At 35.5% G+C, this 17,423-nt stretch overlaps 1 protein-coding gene across 11 annotated transcripts in view; it reads left to right on the forward strand.

Moving 5' to 3' along the window:
- Positions 1-17,083, forward strand: part of JMJD1C (jumonji domain containing 1C) — a 315,132-nt gene extending 298,049 nt beyond the window's left edge. For 10 of the 11 annotated variants that reach the window (XM_082425493.1, XM_082425496.1, XM_082425489.1 and 7 more), the window contains 8 exons: positions 562-730; positions 1,456-1,546; positions 2,024-2,154; positions 2,544-2,666; positions 5,953-6,092; positions 7,657-7,833; positions 15,781-15,912; positions 16,172-17,083. In XM_082425493.1, the coding sequence (XP_082281619.1) occupies positions 562-730; positions 1,456-1,546; positions 2,024-2,154; positions 2,544-2,666; positions 5,953-6,092; positions 7,657-7,833; positions 15,781-15,912; positions 16,172-16,261 (1,053 nt within the window). In that variant the 3' untranslated portion in view covers positions 16,262-17,083. Of the gene's footprint in view, positions 1-561; positions 731-1,455; positions 1,547-2,023; positions 2,155-2,543; positions 2,667-5,952; positions 6,093-7,656; positions 7,834-14,487; positions 15,259-15,780; positions 15,913-16,171 lie in introns of those variants that run through there. The other variant, XM_082425492.1, reaches the window with a different exon arrangement.
- Positions 17,084-17,423: the final 340 nt, after the last annotated feature.

The raw sequence follows: 17,423 nt of genomic DNA on the forward strand, positions 1-17,423 counted from the left end.
CAACTTGAAATTTATTGTTGTTGTGTTTGGTTGTTTAATATTGTGAATATTTTTGTCATGATCCTTGTAAAGAATGTGTGTATGTGTTTTAAGTGATATAAAATCAGAATGTATATAAATTATGTTTTAATCCCAAGGACTCTATTTTATTTAAAAATCTTATTTACATATATTGCATATGTACAAATATATAAGGTTATGTTTTGTCTGTAAAAAGGAGTCTGTAAGTAAAACAAAACATATTTATATTGCCTAGAAATGAAATTTTTAGTATAGCCTTTCAGACTCTTTCCTGAAAAACACTACGTATTTTTTGTTTTCAAAATGGCAGTGTACTCTGCCATGTACATGGCATTCTCTTATCACCTTTTCTCTTTGAAAATATATTGTGGACATCTTTCCAGGTCAGGGACTGTTTTTGAAAGCCTCTTTATTCTCACAATTTGTCATTAGTCCTAAAATTCAACATGTTAACCGTCTGTTGCATGTGTGTGTAAAATCAAATTTTGGAAGTGTCCATATACCTTTTAACTTTTCTTTATCTGTCTGTTTATTTATAAGCCTGCAGTGGTTTCTGGTGTGCATAAGAAAATGAACATTAGCTTGTGGAAGGCGGACTCAGTTAGTCTTGATTTTGGAGACCACCAGGCTGATCTCCTGAACTGCAAAGACAGCATTATTTCAAATGCCAATGTTAAGGAATTCTGGGATGGTTTTGAAGAAGTTTCAAGTATGTTGTTTTTTTGTTTCTTTGTTTTACTGTTTTCTTAAACATTTCCCCCCAAAATGATAAATTGTTTAATCTTTGAAATGTCTGTATTACTTTGTTGTCTAGTAAAAAGGAACAAGTACTTGGAAGTAGGAGACTGGGTCCTATTCCTGGCTCTACCCCTCATTTTCTTTAACCATAAAGAAGTCATTTAGGAATTCCCTGGCAGTCCAGTGGTTAGGACACAGCACTTTCACTGCCGAGGCCCGGGTTCATTCCCTGGTCAGGGAACTAAGATCCCGCAAGCAAGCCACACGGTGCAGCCAAAAAAAAAAAAAAAAGTCATCTATACTATGTTTCCATATGTCATATTCAATATATTAATGTTCCTGGGGAATATTTTTGGCAACCCCCAAAACATTTGAAACTTGAATAACACACTTTGTGTAAAACATTTTGAAAAATTAAAAGTAAAAATGTAAGACTGTAATTTTAATTTTAATAACAATTGTAAAGAGACTTTTTATAAAGAATTTTATGGCGATATTACAGATATCTGTGTTCATAAGGAACAAACATCTTAATACTACATGAATACATAAGAAATAAAAGTCCATAAGCAAGCATTCTTTACCTACTGTACAATAATAGAGGTATTCATTCATTTTACATTTCTTCCTTCTTCTAAACATTAATAAAAATAAAAAGACAGATTATCTTTTTAATAATCAATTGCATTCTTATAGAACGGCAAAAAACGAAAGGTGGAGAAACAGTTGTTTTAAAACTGAAAGATTGCCCTTCAGGAGAAGACTTCAAGACTATGATGCCAGCAAGGTATGTATGTCTTTCTATACTTGTTATTTTGACTCTTGGCTTTTGAGGTTGAGCTGAGATTATCCCCAGAAGTGGGATAATGAATTACAAATGTGAGCTTTAGGCAGTATCCTCCTCAATTAAAAATAAGTAATAAAAAAAGAAAAAACTGAATCTCTGTAGTCTGAGCAGGGGGAAGTCTTTGTTAGGCAGTAAAGAAGAGGATGCTGTCAAAGAGGAGGCCCCATTTGGGACCTCTCTTCTCTTTGGTGCTTTCAATTTGCTGTGTTTAGGGAAAGAGAATTGCAGTTTTAGTCAGTATCACTTCCATTCTTTGCTTATCCATGTATTATGCATTCATTTAAACTTTGAATGAAGTCAAGGAAAGTGTTAACTGTTAAAGGCCTTAAGGAAAGTTTAACAACTTGAACATTTATATATTTGAAAGCACTTAAGAATGTAAACCTTTATTCAAAAGAAGTCAATGTTATTCTTCAGGTATGAAGATCTTTTAAAAAGCCTGCCATTGCCAGAGTATTGTAATCCAGAAGGAAAATTCAATTTGGCCTCTCATTTGCCAGGATTTTTTGTACGCCCTGATCTAGGACCCAGGTTGTGCAGTGCTTATGGTAAGTACATATTTGCATTTCTATCAACTTGGAGTATATGGAAGTTTAACTTCCGTCCAAAGATAAATTATCTAATCATTTTTAGATTCTGCTAAATCCGTTCCTTTAATAATCCACTGAAATCTTTTTCTGAGTCAAGCAGTGTATATTAGGTATTAATAGCCAATATATAGTTAAGTACCTGCTCATTCCTTATAAAATATAGTTACATTTTCTATTAATTTGATTTTTACAGTACATTTCATGGATTGTGGTATTTTGTGGGCAGGTTTCGGAATAAGGAGACTAAAACTCAAATTACACTTAACAGATTTTCCTCAGCTGATTTTGGAAGGAATATCTAGGATATATAAAGTGTTATGCTAAATAAAATTTTATTTTATACACAGGTGTAGCTGCTGCTAAAGATCATGATATAGGAACAACAAATCTACATGTTGAAGTTTCTGATGTTGTAAATATTCTAGTCTATGTTGGCACAGCAAAAGGAAATGGCATTCTCTCAAAAGCAGGTAAAGAAACTTAAAGAATAGTGGTCTTTGGAATAACAGTTGAATAACCACACACAATAATATTATCTAGAATGTCAGCCTCTGTGTTAACATCAGAGATTCCCCAAAAAATTGCAGTGGATATTGGGATATTCTAATATTTATTTGGAGGCGTGATTAATTTACCTGGCTTTTTTTTTAACACAAAAGGAATTTTAATTTTAAAAGTGAATTATTTTTATTTGCTCATTTCCTATTATTAAATATTGGGTTTATGAAAATAAACTGGTAAGCTCACTTACAAACATTTAGTGAAGAATAGAAACTAGGTCCTTGAGCTCTGAAGATGATTAAGGCATGTTTGTGTCTCAAGCATTCTTTTTTCCCCTCTAGTACCAGAGAGAAGGGGCCTTTTCTCCTAAGTAGAAATAACCGTTCAATCCAGTGTATAGGTTTTAGAGTCTGTCCTCTGGGTTTCTTTCTAAAACCTTGTTCCATCTATCATTCCCTTCTTTATAGACATAGGTCCTTCAACTTTCTTTTTCCACTGGCTTTTCTCAGAGTAGGAGCAAACTTCAGACTTTTCCTCCTTCCTTAAAAAGCCTTCTTCAGACCTTGTCTTCCTTGCCACCATCCTGTTGCTCCTGCCCTCATACACATGTGCTGTGTCTATCACCTCCCTTTCATATTTCAACTCAATGCGGGTTGGCCCCTGCCTGCCGCCCCACTGAGATTACTGTACTGTTGCTATTGCTGTGGCTTTCACTGATAGTCATAGTTCAATACAATGGTTTCTTTGTGGTCCTCTTATTATTTGTACCCTCTGTAGTAAACGACACCTCTTCTTCAAATACTTTCCTTGGCTTCAGTAACACTACTCCCCTCATTCTTCATATGGTGGAGTTTCAGACTTTTCTAGAGTTATAGACTTTATCCTCTACCTTTTCTGGTTTACATGCACGTCCTGTGAAATTCTATACATGATTTCCAACCACTTAGCTCAACAATTCTATCTGGAGCCCAGAATATATCTGCAGCTTAGTGGCTAGGTGCTCAAGACCTGGGGGTTTATTATAGTATTCACTCAGTTTTTGTGTCTATTTGACAGCTTCTATGATACACAACCTAAGTTCCTCCAAAACTGTAGAAACTCATAGTTTCTCAGCTTCTTTAACTGACTCTATTGATTGTAATTGATAAAAACTCTTGTCTCCCCTACTCCCAAGGATTTGAGAGAGTCAGGCACACTTGAGTTGTAGTCGCAGCTCTAGGACAGAAATGTGTGTGCCCTTTGGTATCAGATTACTTCTCCTTTCAAAGGCTATGGTGCCACAGAGTTACAGTTGCCCCTTCGTATCTGCGGGTTCCACACCTGTGGGGTCAACCAGTCAAGGATAGAAAATACACAGCAAAAAGAAGATACTCCAGTAAGTTTCAAAAAGCAAAACTTGAATTTGCTGTGTGCTGGCTTTCAAAAAGCAAAAGGAGTTTGCTGTAGCCAGCAACTGTTTACATAGCACTCACATTGTATTTACAGTTATTTACCTAGCATTTACATTGTATTAGATATTATAGCACTTAGTCTACAATACAGAGGTTATTACATCTGCTTTTCTCCCCTACTTTTCTTTCATCTCCTTAAATGCTAGAACTTTCTTATTCATCTTTGTTCCTGCTCATCTCCCATCCCTCATTCATAGCATAATGTTTGATCTTTCGAGAAAAAGTCATCAGCTTTTAATTTTAATTCTTGGACTTTAATTTTGGACTGTCTTTCTTTAAAGTTTTTGCCAATTTTTATAGATGGTCACAAAAAAGGGAATGTTTTAGTGTTATAATAATGCTTAAAACACATCAAGAAAACCGACCTACATAAAGCACACGCTTTTTCCTCTGCATACAATGGCTCTCCTACCTCCTTGTCTCCCTAGCAAATTCCTGTATTCATCCCTCAAAATGTAGCTCAGATTGTCACCTCCCCCTAGAGGTCTTCATTTAAAGAATAAACTTTCTCTGCTCCAGCAACCATTTTCTTCCTTGTGATTTCACTGTCACAAATATCTGATGTATTCTTTCTAGCAGCCTTTTTAGAATTCACAGAGCAGTAACAATTTTCTTTTTAAGTTATCTTCCTCATTAAAAGATAACATTCAAGGACTGACCCAGTCTTTGTGTACCCTTTGTACTCGTATGATTGTGCTTAACCACTATGTGATATTCTTGTTTATTTGCCTACACTTATTAATACCATCTTTTATTCTGTGAAGTCTTAACTGGGTCTTTCTTAACTCTAATCCCCAAGATTCTAGGACAGTGCTTGGCATATTGTAAAACACCTAATGTTTGACTTCAAGAAATCTTTGCAGCTAACTTTAAGCATAAAAAAGATTTCATTGTCACAAATTAGGGAACATTTGCTATGTTCTTTGTATTAGGCAATAGATTTCCTTTTCTCTTAAAACATTTCTTTAAAATGTTCATTGTGGGGTGGGGGTGGGATGAATTGGGAGATTGGGATGGACATCTATACACTAATATGTATAAAACGGATAACTAATAAGAACCTGCTGTATTAAAATAAAATTCAAAAAGAAAAAACTAAAATGTTCATTGTAGTGAAATCAGGGATTTGAAAACGACATTCCTGTCCTTCACTCAGAGGTAACTATTGTTAACATTTTTTCTGTGCATATATATGTGCAGTTTTTAATTTGTCAGTAGTTTAGAAGAATGGCCTTGATGCCTCCTCAGTCATAGCACCTGAAGCATTTGCATTTGATTACAGATTAACCAATAATCATAAATGAGATCTCCCAGAAATTAGTCGGAAGACATTTTGCTCTGCCATTCATTAGTCATGGCAATGAATACATCCCTTCTCCTCACTGAACCTTTTTGCTCAGCTGTAAAGTAAAGGTTATGATCCTTGCCTACCATAATAGTGGTCATGATAGTCCTTTGTAAGTTATGAAATGCTGTGAGTACAAAACATTGTTATGACCACACCCTTGGGACAGGAGGAAAGTTGGTTATGTTTGAGTTAAAAGTCCTTGCGTTTTTATCTCCCATCCCTTGGTTTACAGAAGACACATGAACTGGGAAAGTTACTGTTGATTCTGTTCCCAGTTACCCCAGGTCATTGTTCTCTGCTCTTATAGTTCTAACAGTTTTCATGTATAACTGGGTTTATCTCCTCTTTAAGAGTCCCAATCTAGTCAGGCACTATGCTACTATGATAGATCAATTTTAGGAGACTTGGCTTTCTGGTAGTCTTTACTGACCAGTTTGAATATATTCTGTGTTTCAGGAATACTTAAGAAATTTGAGGAAGAAGATTTGGATGACATTTTAAGAAAACGATTGAAGGACTCAAGTGAAATACCTGGTGCCCTGTGGCATATTTATGCTGGGAAAGATGTTGACAAGATAAGGGAATTTCTTCAGAAGGTATAATTTAGGTTACAGACAGTTTTATCTCTTCACCTTGAGCAGAGACTTAAATTTTAATGTAACTTCATGGGCATTCAGCAGTATAAGATGATTGAGTAATTTTTACATAGGAGGATGGAATTTTTTGTTGTTGAAAATCAAAAGCTCCTTTCTCTTGAGGAGTTTGAATGGCAGCTTCTTCTCAGTTAGTAGTACTCCTTCATCCCCTTAGAGTAAAGAACCTGTTGATGAGTCAGATGTTACCCTTGATGAAAAGTAGTGATTGGAATTATAGAATATAAAATCTGTCATAGAAACACGTAAAGAAGGCAGAATTTTTTTTAATTGTATTGGTATTTTTGGCTGTTGACCTAGACAGTAATTCTGCTCTGTCATATCTGATTGCTCTGTGATACTTATTTGAATAGACTGAAATTGAGTAATCGTATACTTGTTAAAAAAGTGACACATTAATCTGAAATTGGTTCAAACCCTTTTCTCAAATATTTTCTGAATTTTTTAATTATAGGGATTTCTTTTAATGGACCATAATTGCTGTTTTTCTTATTATACTTCATCTTCTTTCTGAATGGACTTAAGGTCTGTCTTTGGTCAGTGTGAAGCGAGGGAGCTATGGCCCTGTAACTACTCTTTTATCCCAGAACTACCTACCAGTCTTTTAATTTAAAATGTTATAAATTATGCTTTTTAAAGCAGAACGTTTCACTGGTTCGTCAGAGGGTCCCTTGAAAGTGATTTGTCAAGGGTTAGAAGGTTAGCAATATAAAGGTATTTATCTGTGTACCTACCTTAAAAAAAGAGCAGCAAAAAGAAATGTTTATGGGGACTTCCCTGGTGGTCCAGTGGTTAAGACTCTACACTCCCAATGCAGGGGGCCCAGATTCAATACCTGGCAGGGAACTAGATCCCGTATGCCACAACTAAGAGATACTGCAACGAAGATCCCAAGTGCCACAACTAAGACCCCACGCAGCTGAGTGAATGAATGAATGAATGTTTATGATGTCCACACATACAAATGGTTTGGCTTTTGGAAAAAAGCTACTAAACTAAGCTTTTCCCCGTCTTTGTGCTATACTCTTAAAATAACTGTAAGGAACCAAATGGATGAAAGCGTCATAGTGGAGAGAATTCCCTGTCGTACCAGTGGTTAGGGCTCTGTGCTTCCGACTGCAGGGGGCACGGGTCTGATCCCTCGTCGGGGAACTAAGATCCCACATGTTGCACGGTGCAGCCAAAAAAAAAAAGACTGAAAAAGAAATAAATAATAGTTAATAAAACTATTTTTTTTTAAAAAAGAGAACTTCATAGTGGAAGGAGAAGGTAAGAAGGGAGTATGATTTACTTTATTAATAGTGTATCGGTGTGCAATATTGTTTTCATGTCCTTTGGCTTTTCCAATTGTAGAATATCATTTTCTTTAATTTAAGCTCAGTCATTGTTCCAGAAGATTCTGAGAACAGACTGTTATTGTAAAGAAAACAGAAATTTAACTGAACAGGATTTACCATTTTCTTTACTTAAATTGGGGTATATATTTTCATTTTAATCTATATTTCAGATTTCAAAAGAACAAGGCCTTGAAGTTCTACCAGAACACGATCCAATTCGTGACCAGAGTTGGTATGTGAACAAAAAGCTTCGCCAAAGACTGCTTGAGGAATATGGAGTCAAAGCCTGCACTCTTATTCAGTTCCTTGGTGATGCCATTGTCTTACCAGCAGGAGCACTTCATCAGGTATATAAAAAGTTGCTTCTAACACACTTGTTACTGAAAGAACCAGAAAGAAATTGTTCTGAGTATAAATATAAATGAAAGAAGATGTAAGAAAGAGAATGACCTACACCAGTATGCCTTCATTAAGAAATTACTGAAACAGCTTTTCAGTGCTTGATGAGATCTGACGTAATTAAATGCTTTGAGACCTTAAATTGTATAAACATGAGCCAGATTTCCATTTTTGTATTGTTACTGTTTGGTGGATTGAAATCTAAGTTCAAAGACTTTTTAAGAAAAAAAGAGTTTACTGTATATATTCAGTTCTCAATAGTTGAGACCTAGCAGTGGGAGGGGGGAGTATCAGGACTTAGAGATGATACATTTTCTAAGGCACCAAATATGAGTAGAATGAGTTATTAGGTAGACCATTCCATAATTCAGCCTTTCACTGTACTTCCTGCCTCTTTTTAGTTCGCTAATGTAGCAATAGCATGTCGAAAGAAAGATGCTACGTAATTTTTATAGCTGCTGATTCACAAAACTTTAAAACTGAAATACACATCTAGTCTTTGTTTCTGTGGCTTGACTGTGTGGCACCTAGAAGAATGGCATAGAATCGATGGTGATATGGAGGGTTTGGATTAAAAGCATACAGTGGGTTCCTATAAGTAGACTGAAGCTACCACAGAGCAGTTTAGCGCTCATAGTAACAGAGTGCAAAGGAAACCCGAGAATCCAGAAAACTAGTTTGCCTCAGAGTTGGTTCCCCACCTTTGCCACCACCTGGTTATTGAGATGTATCTGATGTGTGCACTTTTACCAAGCAAAGTTTCCTACATTTTATATAACTATATGCAATTATTGCCTGTGTAATATTTGTGACACTATTATAACAGCCACAAATATTTCTTAAGTGAGAATAGTTGCTTAGTTTTTAAGATGTCAAGTTCAGGGTTAGATTTATCATTCTTAGATCTCAAACAGCATTTATTGTAAAATATAATTAAGTGTATTAATTAAATGAATGGATTATTTATGTTAAATTGTTTTATTTTCTCATGGACTTATATCATTTCAGAGATGTGTCATTTATGATTCATGTTTAACTGGGATTCACCCCACATACTATTCTTTGGGCTTCTAGCCTCTTATCAGAAAATAGCTAATCTGTATTCAAATGTAAAATGCCCTCAAAGGAGCAGTCTGTTTAAGAGAATAGCACAGTAAATATTTTTCTAACTAGGTGTAATTATTTGATAATACAAAACAGGTTCCCTTGAAAATCCTTACTCACATACTCAGTTGATCCAGTATCCATTTTCTTTAAAGTCAAACTGGACAGTGCATTTTTTAGGTATCATTTGCATATAATAAATGTACTTTTTAGTGTACAGTTCTGTAAGTTCTGACAAATATGTAGTTAGGCAACAACACAATCAAAATAACATTGCCATCACTTCAAAAAATTCCCTCTTACTCCCCCCCACTCATTTTTGTTTTTAATTTTTATTGGAGTAGGGTTGATTTATAATGTTGTATTAGTTTCAGGTGTACAGCAAAGTGAATCAGTTATACATACACATATATCCACTCTTTTTTTTAGGTTCTTTTCCCATACAGCCCATTACAGAGTATTGAGTAGAGTTCCTTGTGCTATACAATAGGTCCTTATTAGTCATCTGTTTTATATGTAGTAGTGTGTATGTGTCAATCCCAGTCTTCCAATTTATCCCTCCCCTTCCTTTCCCCCCTGGGTAACCATAAGTGTTTTCTACATCTGCGACTCTATTTTTGTTTTGTACATAAGTTCATTTGTACCATTTTTTTAGACTCCATATATAAGCGATATCATATATTTGTCTTTCTCTTACTTCACTCAGTATGACAGTCTCTAGGTCCATCCATGTTGCTGCAAATGGCATTATTTCGTTCCTTTTTTATGGCTGAGTAATATTCCATTGTATATATGTACCACAACTTCCTCATCCATTCGTCTGTTGATGGGCATTTAGGTTGCTACATGTCCTAGCTATTGTAAATAGTGCTGCAGTGAACATTGGGGTGCATGTATCTTTTCAAATTACAGTTTTCTCTAGATATATGCCCAGGAGTGGGATTGCTAGATCATATGGTAGTTCTATTTTTAGTTTCTTAAGGAACCTGCATACTGTTCTCCATAGTAGCTATACCAATTTACATTCCCACCAACAGTGTAAGAGGGTTCCCTTTTTTCCACACCCTCTCCAGCATTTGTTTGTAGATCTTTTGATGATGGCTATTCTGACCAGTGTGACCTCACTGTGCTTTTGATTTGCATTTCTCTAATAACTAGTGATGGTGAGCATCTTTTCATGTGCCTTTTGGCCATCTGTATGTCTTCTTTGGAAAAATGTCTGTTTAGACATTCTGCCCATTTTTTGATTGGGTTGTGTTTTTTTGATATTGAGCTGCATGAGCTGTTTGTATATTTTGGAGATTAATCCCTTGTTGGTCGCTTCATGGCAAATATTTTCTCCCATTCTGAGGGTGTCTTTTCATTTTGTTGGTTTTCTTTGCTGTGCAAAAGCTTTCTAGTTTAATTAGGTTCCATTTATTTTTATTTTCATTAATCTAGGAGGTGGATCAAAAAAGATATTGCTGCTGTTCATGTCAGAGAGTGTTCTGCCTGTTTTCCTCTAGGAGTTTTATAGTATCTAGTCTTACATTTAGGTCTTTAGAGTTTATTTTTGTGTGTGGTGTTAGGGTGTGTTCTAATTTCATTCTTTTACATGTAGCTGTCCAATTTTCCCACCACCACTTATTAAAGAGAGTGTCTTTTCTCCCTTGGACACTCTTGCCTCCTTTGTCATAGTTTAGATGTGCGTGGGTTTATCTCTGGACTTTCCATCCTGTTCCACTGATCTTTATAGTCAACCTCTTCTCCTAACATTCCTACAACCACTTATCTATTTTCTTTCCCTATAGTCCTGCCTTTATATGAATGTCATATGATTAGAATTATACAATATGTAGCCTTTGAGCCTGACTTTTCTTATTCAGTATAATGTATTTGAGTTTCATCCATGTTATTGTGTACATCAGTAGTTGTTTCTTTTTATTACTGGGTAGTTTTTCATTGTTGTTTTCAGTTTGGGGCAATAATAAACCCACTATAAGCCACATTTACATACAGGTTTTTGTATGAATATAGGTTTTCATTTCAGTTGGGTAAATACCGAGTAGTGGGACCACCTGGTCACATGATAAGCATGTGAGTAACTTTATAAGATACTGCCAGCCTGGTGGTTGTACCATGTTCCATTCCCCAAAGCAGTATATGTGAGTCCCATCTCCTCTGCTTACTGTTAGTTTTGTTTTTAAGCATTTGAATCTCACTATGGCTTTAATTTACATTTTCTTAATAACTAAATATGTTGAACATCTTTTCTCGTGTTTATTTGCCATCTGTAAATCTGTTTTGGTAAATGTGTTCAAATATTTGTCCATTTTTTCAACATGGATAGGCTGGGATATATTAAAATTAAGAATTTCTGTTCATTAGAAAAAGCACTATTAAGAGAGTGAAAACGTAACCCAAGAGTGGGAGAAGTAGTTGCAATACATTTATATATACATTTTTGTAATTGGGTTCTTTTTTTCTTACTATGTTGAATGTCTTTATCTACTCTAAGTTCCTTATCTGATATGTGCTTTTGCACATATATTCTCCCAACCTGTGGGTTGTCCTTCCATTTTCTTAATGGTGTCTTCCAAACAGCAGTTCTTAAATTTTGTTCAGTTGATCAATTTTTTTTAATGTATTATATACTTTTTTATTGTATCTGAAAAATTTTGCCTAGCCCAAGATCAAAAAGACTTTCTCTTAAATTTTCTTCTAGAAGTTTTATAGTTGATAGTCTTACATATAGGTCTGTTATCCATTTTTAGGTTAATTTTTGTACATAGTGCAGAGTGTGGACTGAAGTTCAGTTTTTTTGCATATGGACATGCAGTTTGTTCCAGTACTGTTTGTCAAGAAAACAATTTTAAAATACTTTCTTTTGAAAATGTAATGCATTCATATGATTTTTTAAAATTCAAACAAACGAACAGTACACCATGGTTCACAGTGAAAATTAAGTCTTTTTCTCACCTTTGCCCTCAGTTCCTCTACTCCAGAGGCAATCGCTATTATGCAGAGAGAGTCCCTGCATGTAAATGTCTCTCTACTGCTTATACTTTCTTGGGGGAAGAGAGGGAAGAGAATAGCCTTTTTTTCTCAAAATAGTGGGCAAAGTAATCCTATTAAAAAGCTTAGTTCACAAGTCACTCTGCTTTAGCCTCACTTAAACAGTATGTACTTGTATTCTATTCTGTACTCACACACACACTCCTACTTAAGATGCTATACTTAAATAGACTGAAACAGTATCTAGACTGGCAAATTCTATTCTGATCTCTGCCACTAAATTGTTGAGTGTTCCAAGTAAAAACTTCTCTGCTGCATATTTTGGCACAGAATTGCAAGAATTTCTACCTTCCTTCCCTTATGTGATATGATAATGACAGCACAGTTATTTGTACTCTGTTTAAAGGGTGTTGTCCATGACTCACAAGTGGTGGTAATGTGGTTTTGAGAGAGAATTAAAAGGAAGTATGAACTCTGTTAACAATGTTAACTTGGATTTAAGGCAATGCGCATTATTATTTACAACTTACGTAGTCCATAGAGGTCCTGAAAACTTTTCATTGATGGCTTCAACACTTCCAGTAAACCACAGGTAGCCCTTTAAATAACCCCAGAGTCTCAGTGCTTCCCTCACACTTTAGCATACATCAGAATTCCTGGAGGGCTTGATATAACACAGATTGCTAGACCCCATGCCCAGAGTTTCTGATTTAGTGGGTCTGAGGAGGTACCTGGAATTTTACATTTCTAACAAGTTCCCAGGTGACGCTGACGTTACTGTCCAGGAACCACACTTTGAGAACCACACAGATAGGAAGCCCTTGCAAAACCCAAGGCATGTAACAAAAAACTTTCATCCAAATGATAGTGCGTGACTTGACTGGCCAGCAGTGCTAGGGAAGAATCAACATACCTTTCTTTGATTTGTCAGCAGTGAGCACTTCGAGAAGCCTGGGGCGGGAGGAGAGACGGACACGGGACAGCTCTGTGCAGCGGCATTCAGATGTGTATGTCGGCAAGCTGAGCGACAGGATCACAGCCACAGCCCTCTTTGTATTCTAAGAACTACTCTAGAATTGCAGGCTTAAAAATCTTCTGTTGGCAAACGTGGCTGAGTCTGTGAAACCCTGTGTATACCCTTAGATAAAGCAGGTGAATCTTGACCTCCAGGATTTACTTTCTCAGCTCTAGTGTCCTGAGGTTTGGAGTAGCTTTCAGTTTTAAACAGCAGCAGTTTTTTTAAATTAACACAAAATCTTTACTGATAATTTTGTTCTCATCTACTTAACTGATTGTATTTGGTCATTCAAGCAAGTTAATAATATTGCTAAGTTGTAAATTCTCTACATTCTTATGACTAAAAGGACTCAGACAAAATCACAGTGTCAAGATAATAACTTTCCTACTCTGAAAACAAAAGTTACATTTTCTTAACATTACCTATTTATGATTACAACTGATCTTGAAGGCAAGTATGAATAAGACAGTCTGCCAAGGAAGTGAAATGTAAATGACTCAAAGATGGCACAAAAAGGGGTAAGTGGAATGGGAAGTTCAAATATATTCCACCTTAAAACTGAACCTTGCCTTTGCAAACTAACCCTTAAGTCTTTAAGAATATATATCAAGTTGAGGTCATTAGGAAACAAAATAACATCTTGTAACCACTAATGAAAGTCACTGTTCTAAAAGTGATTTTAAAACAACCATAAGAATCAACTTTTTCAGAGCTCTGGAATCTAAATTGAGAACTTACATCGACCAGGGGACTGCTTAATGAAGAAGAGGACATCTGAGTTTTGGCCTTCAAGGAAATCTGACAGGTCACTGGCTGACCACCTGAGATAACCGAACAGAGACATCAGTGAGCACGCCAGAAGAGGAACAGTCTTTGCAAAATTAATTTGGAAAGGTCACAAAACAAATGGATGACTACAATCCCTGTCAACAGCAGCAGACTCTGAGGCAGGGGAGAACCTGATTCTAGTTACCACATTATAATGTTTAGATGTCCAGTTTTCAACAGAAAGTCACAAAGCATACACAGAAACAGGAAAGTAGGGCCCACTCATGGGGAAAAAATATCTCAACAGAAACTGTCAAAAAAAAAAAAAAAAGAAACTGTCCCTGAGGAAGGCCAGACATCAGACTTACTAGATAGACTTTTAAGTCAGTTATCTTAAATATGCTCAAAGGGCTAAAGGACTATGGAAAAAAGAAATAAAACCAGGCAAATGATGTATGAATGCAATTAGAATATCAGTGAAGAGAAATTATTTTTTAAAAAATAGTTGCATATGCTAAAAGTTACATGCTAGAACTTCAGAAGGACTTAATCCCCATAGCGTGTTCAGATGAATGTAAGATAAGACAGGGCATTTGGAGCCTGTGTATGCTGGTATGACTGAGTTCATGTAGGACTGTAAAGCATCTGTTAGACAAGATATCACAGGAGCTGGGTTCCTGTTCACTTGCCATTTATTGGCTGATTTATCTTGGAACAGGCGCTGAACTGCTTATCCATAGTTTCCTGCTCTGTGAAATAGAGCATCTGTTCTACAGACACATAATGAAGATCCAGTGAGACTGTACAGCAGTGCTGAAAATGTGAGGCATCCACTATGTTCATCCTCCACAGGAATCAACAACCTAATGGTTAAAGGAAGAAAATGTTTAATATATATGCTACCGAGTTATCAGTAAAGGCACAGTGCTTCAGTTAAAGAATAAAGACATCTGCAGCTGTTCAGGTGGTCACTATGCCCAGAGGAGCAATTCCAGCCCCTTTGGAATTTCATCACTCTATCATCAGATTTTTTTCCACAGTCTGTATTCCCCACTTGTTTATCTCCCTCTGCTCACTTCTCCCAACGAAATTTACTTTCATACTTTAAAAATTAGAATAAATGTAAATGTTTAGTTTTTCAGTTATTTCTCCTTTCCCAGGAATTTTATATTTTAATATCACTAGAGGACAGCAAAGAAACAAAATCCAGATTGGATAAGCTTGGTCCTTTCTCATTATCCTGAGTGTTGATAGAAAGCAGTTCTAAGAAATTGTAAAGTGCAGAGTTAGTTTGTACATGCTGAACAAATAACAGGTAAGATATTGACTGGCTTCTTGTGAATACCATTTAGTCAAGAGAGGGAGAACTAGTAGAAAAACAGTTGTACTGATGCCACAAGAGACTGAAGGGTATCTTTAATTGGTTGATTTGAAAGAAAAGGCACAAAAGAAAAAAAAGCACAAACAAAATCCTCGGAGAATTCTAAAACTGTTGTGGTCAGTAGATCTGTCTGGAACTACAGTTTTCATCACAGTTCCTCATAAATAATCAAACTAAGTTTCATTTCCTTTCATCTACTCTCTGGTGTAAAAGTTAACAGTGAAATGACCAAATGCAGACAGTCAAAGGAGCAACAACAGACATACAGATTGATTGCACTGATTGGTGAAACAGATACCTTCCAGTTAGCGTTTTGTTGTTGTTGTTGTTTTTAAGTAACACCCCAAAATCCACCTTGACAAAATTGATAATTAGGATCTGATTATCAGCCTCTCTGAAGGATTCCTAGAAAAGTTCTTTTCTTTGCATCGTTTAAAAATATTCCATTTACATGAAGCTTTTCAGTGATAAACTTTCTCATAAAGTGTAGTGTTCCACTTTGAAATGCATTTGATGTTTTGGAGAAAATAAGTTCTCTGGTGAATTGTCTCTTGTGTTAGCAGACAACTTTGCTTCTCTTTATTCCCACCTCCTAAAACTTATACTTTTCTGTTTCTGTTTGGGGAATAGGTACAGAATTTTCACAGCTGTATTCAGGTAACTGAAGACTTTGTGTCTCCAGAACACCTAGTACAGTCATTTCATTTAACACAAGAACTGAGACTTTTGAAGGAAGAAATCAATTATGATGATAAGCTACAGGTAAGAGATGAATTTTCTAACTAGCTCCTGTTCTGCAGGCTTTTTATATTCAGAATTATAAAACATGCATAACAGCTTAGGCCATCATTGCCTAGTTTGTCACATTAGGATAACAACCAAAGATTAACGCCAGTATTTAATTATATGACTAATTTTAACTTTTGGCTTAACAGTTGTTTTTTTTTAAAATTCTGGTGCAGTTTTCATTTGTTAATTTATCTCCTGCTGAAGTGATGAGAAATACCAACATCTCTTTCAGGTTAAAAATATCTTGTATCATGCAGTCAAGGAAATGGTGAGAGCTTTGAAGATACATGAAGATCAAGTAGAGGCTATGGAAGAAAATTAGGTGTGGTCCAGTTTGATGTTTTTAGGCCATTGAACTGGAATTACTTACTCTTGAACAATGATATGTATGTACACTGACTTAAGCTTCATAAAACCATCAGTGCCAAGAAATTCTCTTTGTAGTAATTACTTGTTACTGACACCACAGCAGTATAGCATAAGTCACAGCTCCTGTGATTCAGTGATACTAAAACAAGCTAAACTTTAAAGCAGCAGTTCATAGCTGTTTTTGTATTATAGTGTATATGATGTTTGTGAAAATGCCAGATTTAAAATGATGTATTTATTTTTGGACAAAAATACAAAATTCTATGCTATATTGTTGATCAAGTGTAAATGTGACTATGTACAGTTTACTAAAATAACTGATATTTTTCACTACATTGAGACAGTTACTGTGAGAATAGGACACAAACACCAGCTACTGCCTGCATTTGGGAAATTGCTGAATCGCACAGCATACATGTCATAATTAGAAAATTACTGCCAAATGATTGTAAAATTTGTAAAATATAAAGTATATAAAGTAGATACTAAATACAGACACTTCAATATTTTGTTGAAGCTATTGACTGTACAATTAAACATTTTCAAAAGGTGTAATTTATTTAAAATTGTCTCATTTTGGTAAAATTTATGTGAACTTTTAAAGCTAAATATTAAACTTAATATGCTATGTAAATATATACATATATACATTTAATGATGTATTTTTTTAAAACATTGGCTTGCTTTTATTTGTTAAAGTGCAAGTGTTACATATGGCTTTGTAAAGTTGAGAGGGGTTTTACATTTTCCATTAAAAGGACTTTATCAAAAATTGGCTAGTCTAAGAGTTCTCCCTCTTGATATGCCTATTACTGGGGGCTTCGTCATCATCAGGGTGACTACCAGCATCTTCTTGTGATACAGTGTCCTCTCCCGGAACACTTCCCTCTTGTCTTTGATTCTTGTAAGCTTTTTAAGCTTTCTTCAGATGTTGTTATAGGTCATCACAAGTAAGTGCCTCCACTTTCTTGTCCTGTGGCCCAGCTAATGAATACAGGTAACTAACTCCAACATTTGTTATTTGTGACTAAATACACTTAGTTGAAAGAGGAACTCATACATTAAAGTCATGATCATGAGAGTATGTGGTCATAACAATATCAAATAAGTGCCCT

This window comes from Balaenoptera physalus (genome assembly GCF_965194825.1).
Source record: "Balaenoptera physalus genome assembly, chromosome: 14".
NCBI lineage: Eukaryota > Metazoa > Chordata > Mammalia > Artiodactyla > Balaenopteridae > Balaenoptera > Balaenoptera physalus.